The following is a 13408-nucleotide window of genomic DNA, read 5'->3' on the forward strand; positions in this document are numbered from 1 at the left end:
TCAAACTAGATTTAAAACGCAGTTTATTTAAAATAATCACAATAGCGTAGCAAATATATTTAAATGAAAAAAAATAGCGAATAGGCTTGCCACCCCTCAAGTAAACAGTAAATATTTACTGTAGTGTACAAAACATTTTGCTAAAAAAGTCCGTACCGAATATAGCAAAAATTTTCCGCGTCCAATGCCTGCCTAACACTTAGTTTTCTTTTCAACAAACTGAAAGAATTGGACACCAGCTTTCAATTAAGTGTAGCAAAAGCTATAATCGGTGATTCGAAAGTATTCTAGAAATCGAACATCAGCGGTGATTCAGTAGACTTAAGCAAAGTTTTACTGAAGGAAATAAAATTTTTGAGCTTAACGGAAAATTGTCAGCGGATCTGAAGCGATTGTTTGACGACATGAAGCCCTTTAATTTTCCTCTTCTGCAAAAATGTGCTACAAAAATCGATCACGAATTTTTGATATTAGCTTGAATATGTTTTGTATTTCATTTGTTTTTCATGCGAATTGAGAATGAAATTTAAACAATTCTTTGTTACCATTTACTGATAAACTTCATTAAAAATCTCATTTTGCTAAAAAATTTGTCTGTTCCCGGTTCCCGGGAATTCCCGGGAAATGCGATTTTTTATTCCCGTTTCCCGGGAGATCGATTCCCGGGAATAGTGCAAACCCTATATAGCAACACTGAAGTTTTTTTAACAATCGTCGTGTTGCCGCGGAAGACTTCTACATGTTACCGGTTCATTCAGAATTCAGAAATGTTCTGAAACTGATATAAGTAACTTTACCTAGTGAAGCTTCAAATACAACATTCCACCTCATGAAATATATTGCAACAGTCTACACTGACAGTAAAAAGGTAAAAGGTAGCGCTGGTAGCAATAAATAATTGAAATACAACGTAAACACTCGAACCAGCCAGACTTTTTATAGAATAATCTTTCACTCGATTGATACCTAAATACCTTGACTTAAAATAAGCGTAGCTTTGGTTATAACGTCTCACAAGGCGCTTATCAATTTAACTAACCTCAAAGAGAAGTCAGACCAAACGGCAGTTCAAAACTCGTTTAGCAAGTGTTCTTTAAACTTAGACCATCTCTTGTTTCAGTGTGTGACAAACTATTGCAGCACCTGTATCCAACATTTCCGAGATACTTGCTAAAAACTTTGTAATTAATTTAAAACAGACTCTGCAATCAGGCTCGAATCTAAGTTGCTGCCAATTGTTCTCAGAGCCGGCATTCACCAGTTCGAATAGTTAAATCAAAGCTGCGAGCCATAAGGAGAGAGCTGATGATGAGATGGTTCATATGTGGCGATGCATCGTTAGCATCGTTGAAAACATCTTCCTTCCGGTTTCCACCTCCCCCTACTCCTAATCGGTAGCAGCGCTTATGCAAAACTGTGGAAAAGTTTCCGGTACTTACCAGTAGTGCGGTCGTTAGTGGCATCTGCTGCGGGCCTCGAGCGTATTCTAGGAATTCTTGCACCGTGCACTGAAAGTTGGTGCTGCCCGGATCGCACGGGTCCAGCGGAGGCAACAGGTCCGATGACGTTAGGTTTGAATTTCCTCCAACTGTGAAGTTTTCTGCGCCGCCCTCGGAATCGCTATAGTTTAGCACCTGCAGCCAGCTGAGCGACTCTCGAGTTGATACGGGGTTCACCGTGATCGGATGTCCCGAAAGGGCTCCGTGAAGAGGTAGAGTGGTGGCAAACAGTGTGATAGCAAACACCGTACTGCTAGCATTCGGTGGCCACTGGGACACACTTGTGGTATCGACAGCGGTCGGAATTCCGACACCATCGCTGATGGCATTAAAAGTCATCTTGGCTGGGGTAGATACCGAGAAGACGATACCGTCGTTGTCCCACCTTAACGAAATTCGAGATGTGCTCAAGTAGGGTTTGTGGGATGAGATTTGAAAAGGCTCTTCGGCGCCAAGAGCTGTTTAATTAGATTACAGTTCCGTAATATCTTGGTAGGTGGGCAGGATTCTGTTGCGAAAGACAGCTTTGCTGATATCCACGGCAGCGACGCTCCTCGTCATGATGGCGAGACGGATGAAAGTGTTAATATAGCACACCGTCAGTGACTGTTGTGGAAAATCGTTGCCCTGTCAAATATTAGTGAAATATTAGCACTTTATTGAAATATTCAACGTATGATGTAGATAATGTATGAGGAAATGCTTGTCCTGAGTGGCAAAACATCTTTATTAAATTATGCTTGCTTTCGAAGAAATTTTCCAAACTTCAACGTTCCGCTTACTTATAAATGATTTCCGCCTCATTCATGTTTCTACCGTAAATTAAGAGTTAATCATGGTCGGTCTACCGTAGAGTAATGCATTTTCCATTTGGAAAAGATTTGCCTATGAGATTAAAATTACCATGAAATTACGGTAACAGTTGACTTACACTTAATTATAATTCCAATCTTATACAAAACTCTTGCCAGTGCAACCGGTTGCTCCCAGCTTGAAAGACAAACTTGCACAAAGCTCGAGCAATTTTACCATCCTTACAGTTTGTAAGGCAGGGATTCACACCATTGTTTGAAACGGTAATGTCCTGAATTTGCATTCGACTTGCGACAGCAATGATAAGTTTTCCTACTTGTCTGGTGCCTGGGGTAACTGGTGGCAGGAGAACGAAATGCAAAGAAACTGCGAATCGAATTATAATCAACCGAACTTCACAGCCATCCTCCAGCGGCACGTCCTATGATGGTAAAGCTAATGAAAATCCTCCAGGGTAAAGAAACCGATGAATATTATCAGCTCATCTCTGCTGCCCGCTCTAGCAATCACAGCAGGGGACAATAACTGCTCAAAACCTTTGTTTAACCTTCTACAGTTTTTCCTCTATCAAAAATAGAACAATAAACAATCGAGCTTCAAAGTTGTCTTAACAGACGATATAAAATGTATTTTTTGTAGGCCTCAATGATTTTTGTGGTTATTGAATTTGAAATATTGTACAGATAGCTGTTTTACAAATTAAACCGTAATGGAGACAGGTTTTACAGATTTTACTTGCATGACATGTTTTAAAATCTTCACATAATTTATTCGTTTGACAGAATATTATTTCAAAACTTAAAAATGCACATATTAAAAAAAATTATAGATATTAAATATAAATATTTAATATAACGATTAAATATTTATATTTAACGATTACACTGAAACACCGATTATTCATATTGGAATAGTTTCATAAATTTTAAAATTCATAAGGACTTTAAAATGTTTTAAGTTTTTAAGTCATGGAGAAAATTAGGTCGTTAGCCCTTATAAGTTTATATGTAAAACTTTTACAGACTGTGTGAAATTCATAGAACCTACATATTTTACAAATCAATCATTATATTAATCATCTACAAATTAATCATTATTGCCTTTGATTATTTTTTTTTTAGAAAATTGTAGGGTAAGGGCACCGGTTTTGGCCATAATATGTTATGTATGAGAGATATTTGTCCTTCTTCCTTCGAAAAATTTGAAATTGAATAATTAATTTAAATAATAAAATTATGTTGTAATGTTCACATATTTTCCAATCAAAAAACTTCTCTAGGCTCCTGTTCTGGCCATAGCATTTCTAAATTGGCCACTTGGGTCTCCTATTGTGGCCAATTCGCGAAAAAAATGAAGTCACACGAATTTATTATTTATTTTGACTTTATCATATAGATATTTTTTAACAGCAGAAAATCCTCGTTTTATAACTAACCAAAGGGCCAGTATATATAATAATCAAACTAAATAATGATATTATATTCACACATAGCTAGCAGGGCAAAGTACTCCAAGTTAGAATTTGTTTAAACTTAATAGGATGTTTAATAACACTGACATCACATCATTGTCCTATATTAATTTTTCATCTGTCATCGATCTACATTAAAAAGCTTCCGCTCTTTCCGTTTTCACATAGAAACTTTTTCTTGTTATTTGCCAACATCAACTTCGGTAACTCAAGTGCCATTTATTATAGTCAAGTCAAGGTTGAGAATCCGGAGCGTTAGTTTTGGTAAATACAAATGAAGTTACAGATTTGTAAATAATCTGAACAAACGGAGACTTTCTAATTCCAAACCAGTTTTGTAGTTTCACATATCTCATGCGAATAAAATATCAGCCCGAAAAACTCCATTCATTTCATGTTTTGCATAAACATCAATACGTTACCATGGTTTGGTTTACATATGGCCAATATCAGGTTTATGAATCATGGAATTGCATTAATATGTGGCCAAGAAAGGATCAATTAACGTTTTTGGAAGCTGTAGGTAATTTTGATATTGCAGAGAAAAATCACACCAAAATGTCCACTTTTGAAGTAGAATACTTCTCTCAGGAAGTTCGGCTACATAGGAATGTGAAAGGAAAATCTAAAACCGAAAAAAGTGAAAAATATGTCCAATTTTAAATGCTAATAAATCGCTTAGTATGCGATGGATTTCCTTCGTTCTTGCAGAAATAAATTGAAAAATCTTTTAAGATTCTTCCCCAAAGAAGATAATTGTAATTTTAATATTCACACTATTGTACTATTGAAAATAGTCAAGCCTTGTCAAAACGAAAAATTCGACCTCTGATTGGTCGTTATATGATTGCTTCCCAAGCACGGTCGACAGAATCATGTACCTTGCAATTTAAAACATGCTGGCCTATATAAGAGACTGTTTTAGCCGAAGCCGCTCATATCAGTTGTAGACAGCGACAACAGCAGTCGTCCTCCCTTAGCAGCCGCACTAGCAGTGCAGTGGATACCAGCGATGGCGGTAAGCGGCCACAGCTGTGGCGTAGTAATGGATAGCGCAATACAGTACAACAATACAAGCTGGGCCAGCTGATGCAGGGACAGTGGATACCAATGGCAGCGTATAGCGGCCACAACTGTGGCATGGCTATGGATAGCGAACTAGTTGCAGCGGATCTCAGTATCAATAGCGGCTGATGCAGTGAGGCACTTCAGTGAAATGCAATCTCTGTGCGATAGTGGGCACTAGTAAATGCATTCAATCTAAAGTTGACTCATTTTGACAACACATGAGCCGTCTAGTTTTGAGTGTTAAATCAGCTTTTCACTGTTTATTTTATCACAAGGAATACTTTATTCGCACTGTCAGTGATAACGCAAAGATGTGATCGGCATCTTATCCGATACTAAACTCAACAACAAATTGTCCTTTTCAGGATGAAATTAAAACTTGATTGAAGAGTTAATATTTTCTAATGAGTTAATTCAAATTTTTAAATTTGTAAAAGTTATAAACTTTACTTTATCTCCGTGTCTTAGAACGTACTGAATTATCTTTTCGTTCAGTCGACAGCCGAAACTTTCATTATCTGCATGAAAATCAATTTTTCGCATAATCAAAAATTTAAGAACAAGTTACAATCATGACAAGCAACTTACTATATTATTGAAAATGGTCAATACTTGTTGAAGCGCAAAATTCGATTGATCTGATTGGTCGTTAACATGATTGCTTCCCAAGCACAGTCGACAGAAACATAGACCTTGCAATTTGAAATGTGTTATTTGTCAGTATAAAAATAAGGATGGGAAATATCGACTGATATGGCTATCGATAGTTATCGATGATTTCTTACTCCTATCGATAACTATCGATAAGATTTTCATCCCTATATAAAAGCCTGTTTCAGTCGAAGCCGCTCATAATAGTTCTAGACAGCGACAACAGCAGTCGTCCAGCGATAGCCGAAAGCGGCCACAGCTGTGGCGTAGTAATGGATAGCGCACTAGTTGCAGCGGGTTCCAGCAACGATAGCGGCTGATGCAGTGAGGCACTTTAGTGTAATGCAGTCTCTGTGCGATAGTGGGCACTAGTAAATGCACTCAATGAAAAATTGTATCGTAGTTTCTTTCTTGTAAAAGTATTCTACTTCAATTTGCGGTCGTGCCTTTGCACACAACACTCCTGTTATTTTTTATCCATGTGCTGTAGTAAGTTGTACCTGATGGTGGTAACACGAATTGTTATAGAAATGGGCAAATTTAAACAAAGTTATGCTCTATGAAATATAGCTTGCAAACTACCTAAACGTTAGGCTGTATAGTGAACTGGAGAAAGCATAGTTAGTTCCTTTATTAAAACCAAAATATGCATATTTATTTGCCTAAGTTTGTAATAGTTTTGTTGAATAGTATCAGCAGGTTCAATAGGAGACTTCGAATTAGGAGTGATCTAAGATACTTTCTCACAATTATCAATTTTATTCTATCATGGCCAAAACTGGTGCTATGGTTAAAACCGGTGCTTCTACCCTAACTGTTTTAGTTTTTTTATTCTCATGACCAAATAACCATGAATTTCAGCCAATATTTTGTGCGTGTTTTTAAAAATGCTTTTAATGATCAATAAATTTTTATACAAGCCATTTCCAAAAACCAGGCAAAATAAGTTATTGATAGGACTATATGATTTCTTCAGTCTGTTGTTATGTGCTGTGCAACATTTTGGGCTAAGTTAAAAATGACAGTTGAGAAAAAATAATCGAACTGGTACATTTTCCAGGGTGTTAGGCTGTCCCAAAAAAATCGATGTTGAAAAAGTCAAGGTGCTTTTTTATCTCACTCATTGGTGGATTGATCACCCATCTTTCTACATTTAAAGATGTATTTTCGAATACCCTAAAACTTCTCCGAACATATCTTACGGCTATACTGCGCAATGGAGATATTAAGCTTTGGCCGAATTTTTGTAAAAATGCATAGTTTTCCATCACATGTAAAAACGATAATATCTCAGCCCTCCGATGAGATATCAAGGATCTCTTTTCATGTAAATTTTCGTCTTGAATCCCGCTTTGCAGTAAAAATTTTAGTTCTCGATCGAAAAAATTTTTTAAATGTGTTTTGAGGGTTTATCTAAACCATTCAAAATATACAAAAAACCCTCAAAAAATATAAGTAAAAATGTAGGAATCGAACAGAATTGAAAAAAGTGCAAAAGAGTGGGTTTGTAGCCTAAAAAGTCATTTCTTTTCAAAAAATTCCTTTGGGCAACCTGAAAACAATTCTTTTTAGAAAGTCGAAATGTTCTTCAAAAATGCTATAAATAACACTATCTTTCAATCAAGGGCTGAGTACTTTGACTTTTTCAACATCGATTTTTTGGGACACTCTTGCTCTGATTTCAAAGGTTTTTTAGTGTCTATAGATTCCATAGATTAAAAAGGTTTTAAAGATTTTCGAAATTTTATGAGATTATAAATAAATAAATTATAAATTAATTATATTAAATTTATTAAATTTTAAAGATCTAACAGATTTAATATTTTTTATACTTTATTTATTCTATCAATTTTATAGAAATTATTTATTTCCATCCGACTCAATGGTCTACATAAAATGTGGGATACAGATTTAATAGACTTTATAGATTTCATATATTTTATAGATCCTATAGATTTTATAGATTCTATAGATTTTATAGATTTTATAGATTTTAGAGATTTTATAGATTTTATAGATTTCATAGATTTTATAGATTTTATAGATTTTATAGATTTTATAGATTTTATAGATTTTATAGATTTTATAGATTTTATAGATTTTATAGATTTTATAGATTTTATAGATTTCATAGATTTTATAGATTTTATAGATTTGTTTGTGTTTTTGACGTACCGTGATGATATTTTTTCTGGCTAAATCACATACCCAATTCATCTGTATGATGTTTTAAAAAAATGGAATCATAATGTTGTTCAAACATTCGTTCTGGTATGAATTTAATTGATAGCCAAACCACTAGGCTTGAACCATGATTTGACAAAAAGGGAAAAGTCCTTTTCTGTTCACTATGCAGGCTGGTCTTCAGCTTTCTCCCTGGCGGATTATAGTTGAGGTTTGCAGGAAACCATGAACAATAGAAACCGGAAGATTTTCGCTTTCAATGGTCTATTCACCTCTTGTCAAAATTGTTTTGCAGTTCATACCGAACCGTACAATGCACTTGCGGAATGCTCCTTGTTTGGACGCCATTTTGAGCCGAATTGAGCATGTATAAACAAAACACAAAATACTGACATAAAGAGGAAAGATAGAGCTTTCATATACATATTTTCATTTCTCTCTAAGTGTTGTTGTGGAGTAAAAGAGCCCCCAAAAAATTCCAGATTTTTAGTTGTCACCCGTTACCACTACTCTCTCCACTATGCGAGAGCATTCTAAGTACAATCGATATGAAAAATATCGTCAAGGGGTACGCGGACATAGAGGTTTACTGGAGCACATACCAGTACTTGTTTTAAAATTATACTATTTCGGGAAAACTGTTTATGAAGCTAGTTAATTGGAAATTGTTATCAAAATTGATTAATTTCACCCCGGTCCATGGTACTTAGGGTAGAGCGCCGTGTAGAGCTATCACCTGCGATGCTAGTGCATATTATCGAGGGACTTTTTCACGCCACAGCACAGTGGGGAATCGCTGGCCATCAGCCAAAAAAATTTTTTTTCGTTAGCTGTTTCATAATATTTTTCCCTCATTGCTATAACATTCAAGTGTCCAAATCCAAAATTTGGGCGCAATATCATGGAATCTGAATTTTTTTATGACTTTTCAAAGCTTGGCAAACTGACGTTTTTTGTCATTTTTTTGAAAAAAAGTACATTACTTTGAAATGCTACGTAGCTTCAATGATAGCTTGGATTTTTTTGACGTCAAAGAAATAGTTGTTGTAAATATTGTGCTAAAAACCCTCTCCATTAGATATTGTAAAATTTGGTCATAACAGGCCTGACACTAGATTTTTTTTTAAAAAAACCTGATTTTTTGTGGAAAAGTAGCTTAAAAGTTTAGTTGCCGCAGTTTGCCACGGTTGTGACTACATTCAAAATTTAGGTAAAAACGTAAGCTTTCAAATGCATACTGTCCGCTGCTGCGCAAAACTGCGCAAATTGTCACTTTAGTGAAAAAAGCGATAGCAGTTTTTTTTTCATTTTTTTTTTTTGAGGTTGAAATTTCATCCAGAAATAATTTTAATCATAACCATGATACCCCATTAATGGAAATTCATGATATCGAACTCAATTCGTAAGAATAAAATAAATATTTGGGCAAAAATTACAGAATTTATCAATTAAAAGTTATTAAATAAGTGTTAAATAAGAAAATGGTAAACAAACCTTTATGAAATTTTAATTATGTCAAACTTCATCACTTTCTGCAAATTTAAAACAATATTAAAAACATTCAGCCCTTTTGAATTTATGATCATGAAATTCGCTAAACTGATTGAAGTTGTAAATACTAGCAGCAAATTCATACCATCAAACTCCGGCTAACAATACCCCTTTTGAAGATTGCTTTCGCTTCGCACTCGTTGGCATACAAAAGTAAAGCACACATTTTGCTTTATGAGAAAAAAAAACAAAGAACAGTCGTCGCCCTCCGCATCTTTTCGTATTCATTTAGAACGTTGTGTCATTCCAGTGTCTTGGTTTTCAAATTCATAAATTCGTTGAATTTTATTATGGAGCCTTCAACTTCAGCGGCACCACCTATTCCAATGTCTAGTAAGTTGTCAATTCATGGTGTTATACATGTATTTAAATGTCCTCTTGCAACCATAGAAACCGGATTAGGAAGATAAAATATATATGAAACAATGGAACATCGAAAATTACTAGAAGAAATGGAAATTGCAGCGAAAGACATTTTTCCTGCGGATAAGTATAATGAACTTCAAATTTTCTGGAAACAATTCAACACGAGATTTTAGCGATCACAGCGGAAGATGATGATGCTGATGATGATTTTTTCAATTTGTAATTAGTTTGTATTACTTATGTTGTTTTAGTTTATTAAAAAAATATTTATAAATATTTGTGGCAAATTTGTTTAGTTCGAGGGGTCGTCCATAAATTACGTATTTTTTCAATGAGGAGGACACCCGGTGGCACTAATTGTGATCAAAGATCATATTATTATATAAAGAAGGAAAAAAGTGTCCAAAAAATATTAAAAATTGGATTTCGTGCTTTATGGACGACCCCAAACAAAAAAAGGATGCCAAATTCGTGTTCAGCGCCCCAAAATTATGTAAATACCAAGTTTTCGTCGCATTTATCGACACTTTTTCTGCTTGGCCAGCCTTTGTATGGAGTCGCCCACTGTGCACAGGCCGATTCCTTGGCCTCCGGGGGTCCAGTCTCATGTCCTACGTTCAAGTATCTCAGACACAGACCAAGGATAATCGACCAACCTGCCGGACATCCTATCTGTGAGCGACAACAGTTACCGCAGAAGTACCGCAAGGTTCCATCCAGAGTCCGGTGTTGTGAAACGTCACGTAGGATGGAGTGTTGAAGCTGAAGTTCCCTGTAAGAGTTGAGATCGTCGGCTCTGCAGTGCACATGACATAACGCTGGAGGTCTATGGCGAGTTGATCGAAGAGGTGGGAGAGCTGACGACCGCGCATAAGCAAGATCGAGGACCGGATGAACTTCAGGCAGTATCTACTGACAACACAATGCAACAAAAAATTACTTTTTTCTGTCTTGGCTTCCATATATGATTTTTTGATGTATTTTGATGTAAAAACAAATTTCATCGAGTTTATCGAGTTTGGACCAATTTCACCTTGAACCCCACCTGCAACAATGGCGTCATTTTTAATTTTTGAGAAATCGAAAAATTTTAAATGTTCCTTGGACGTTATTTTTTTTAAGCCAAATATCAAAATACTAAGAGTTTGTCCACATAGTAGCATTTTCTTACACCCGATTTTGATATATTTCACAGAGCAAAATAATATCAAGCATTAATGGATTCACTAATATCTAAATGTGGTAGTCAAATTTTGTCTGATATTGAGGAAAACAGTCTCAGAAATCGAATGGCAGGTATCTGATCCACGTAAAATGTCAGCAATATGTTAATTTTGCCCCGATTCCTCTACAATACTGGGATAGGTTTATCTCGACATAGGATTTAATTATACTCAAAGATACAATAATGTTTATACGCGATACTCAAAGATACAATAGTGTTTTCGATGAAGATGATTCATTTCAAATGTCGGAGTCTGAGATAGTTTCACCCTATCGAGTTGAATCTGTTTGGTAAGAATATGTGCTATGAAATTATACTTAGTAGTGGTGAGAGTTAAATAGAATTCATGATCGTTTTTTTAAAGATGTGTGAGAACAAACTCTTAGAATTTTGAGATTTGGCTTTAAAACAAAATGGCGTCGAAGAAATATTGAAAATTTTCGATTTCACAACAATTTAAAATGGTGCCATTGTTGTCCCTTAAGGTGAAATAGGACCAAACTCTGGGCAATTTGATTTGGCTTCAAAATACAATCAAACCTGTTTTTGTGCGACGTTTTTTTGTGCGGAATTTCTTTTATGCGACTTTTTATATGCGGTTATTTTATTTGTGCGACTTTTTGTGTTGTATATGAAAAAGGACCACACCCGACAAGATTTCCAGCCATTTAGTTTTTCCGATCCTTGGAATGAATTTCAACGCATTACATAAGTGTTGCGTCAAAAAATTACTATTAGAGCCAGTTTAACGAAGGAAAAGTCACGTATTGCTACCCTACGAAGGATAGCGGTTGGAAAGATTTTTATGTTTAAAAAAGTTACGTTTATCAATCAAACGTTTTAAAATTGTTCTCATAGATATTCTAAATCAGAATAATCAACTTCGAGTTATTTTTAACTGAGAATCGTTTTCTATGCGGTCGCTATCCATCGCATAATAATAAGTTTTTTCAATAATGTTGTCCCCTGTTCATTCTCCAGTCCCCCCTCGCCCCAGGCTTTACCCGGACGGATCTCAACAGGGCAGCTATACTGTTTATTTTCGTCCAAAGGCAGGAGTGAATTCAAAGCGATTAAACATACTGCAAATTTCTAAAGACCTGACGAAGGGGTACAAGGCCGTGACCGAAATTTCCAAGGTCCAACATAACAAGCTCCGTGTCGTGGTCAGTGATCTGGCACAGGCCAATGCTATCGGTTGCTCTGAGCTCTTCACACGCGAGTATCGCGTTTACATACCCGCACGAGACGTGGAGATCGACGGTGTCATAACCGATTCGAGTCTGTCTGTCGAGTGTATCCTAAAAAGCGCAACCGGTTGCTTCAAAAATACCGAAACACAGGCGAAGATTTTGGATTGTAAGCAATTGCGGTCCATGTCTCTCGTCGGCGGTAAAAAAGTTTACACTCCGTCAGACTCGTTTCGCGTTACGCTTGCCGGATCTGCACTCCCTAGCCACGTCTCGATCGACCGCGTTCGTCTGCCAGTGCGATTATATGTACCCCGTGTTATGAATTGCACCAATTTCAAGCAGTTAGGCCACACAGCCGCCTACTGCTGCAATAAGGCACAATGTAGCAAGTGTGGGGAGACTCATGCGGAAGATTCTTGCAGTTTTAATGCTGAAAAATGTATTCACTGTGGGGAAAACCAGCATGAGCTCTCCACATGCCCGGTGTACATGCAGCGCAGAGATAAAATCAAGCGGTCACTTAAGGAGCGTTCAAAGCGTTCTTATGCTGAGATGCTGAAGAAGACCGTGACCACTTCTACCATAACATCGAACCCCTTTGATCTGTTGTCCTCTGATGAAACCGATTCTGACGATTCATCAGCGGGAACATCTTATGCCAATCCTGGGGAGTCTAGGAAGAGGAAAAATGTTTCTTCTCCTAAACTTCCCAGTAAAGGTCCTAAGATTTCCCAAAGTGTAATGAAAAGTACGAACAAACCAAACAGTGCTGCGAAAAAACCGAAGCAAACTCCTCCTGGGCTCCTGGGCCCCTCGATTCCAGGCATAGAAGTTGTCGCATGTCAAATGACAATACAAGGTAAAGAGCTTTGTATTGCCTCAATATATATTCCTCCCAGAGCACAGGTTGGGCAACGGCTGCTCTTTGATTTAATAGAACTTCTTCCCTCGCCACGTTTGATTTTGGGAGACTTCAACTCTCATGGTGTGGCTTGGGGTTCCCCTTACAATGTTAACCGCTCCTCTTTAATCTATAACCTTTGCGATGACTTCGACATGACTATTTTAAACAACGGTGAAATGACGTCGAGGGAGACATCGATGAGCACTCTTTGGAACACAGGTCGTAACGGTCAACGAAAGCGAGGAGTCTTCAAGTCGGTGGATATTCGATTTTGCCAGGAAAGTATGTCCGGACTCTGTTCCTGAGCAAAACATTGTTCGCGATGCGTCTCCGGGCCGCGACGTGATAGACTCACCTTTTACGATGGCAGAATTTTCAGTTGCCCTCCTGTCCTGTAACAATAACGCGCCTGGGTTAGATAGAATCAAATTCAACTTGTTGAAGAATCTACCCGGCAATGCCAAGAGGCGCTTGTTGAACTTG

General features: G+C 36.8%; 1 protein-coding gene across 8 annotated transcripts in view; it reads right to left on the minus strand.

The window, feature by feature from the left end:
- The window catches only part of LOC129729248 (neuropeptides capa receptor), a 238301-nt gene that overhangs the window by 162799 nt on the left and 62094 nt on the right, over nt 1-13408 (minus strand). For 6 of the 8 annotated variants that reach the window (XR_008728663.1, XM_055687757.1, XM_055687753.1 and 3 more), the window contains one exon: nt 1440-2126. Coding sequence is in view for 7 of the 8 variants with exons in the window: in XM_055687757.1 (XP_055543732.1) it covers nt 1440-1838 (399 nt within the window). In the remaining variant the exon portion in view is untranslated. Of the gene's footprint in view, nt 1-1439; nt 2127-2430; nt 2452-10259; nt 10515-13408 lie in introns of those variants that run through there. The other 2 variants (XM_055687758.1, XM_055687759.1) reach the window with 2 other exon arrangements.

The sequence above is a fragment of the Wyeomyia smithii genome, chromosome 3 (genome assembly GCF_029784165.1).
Source record: "Wyeomyia smithii strain HCP4-BCI-WySm-NY-G18 chromosome 3, ASM2978416v1, whole genome shotgun sequence".
NCBI lineage: Eukaryota > Metazoa > Arthropoda > Insecta > Diptera > Culicidae > Wyeomyia > Wyeomyia smithii.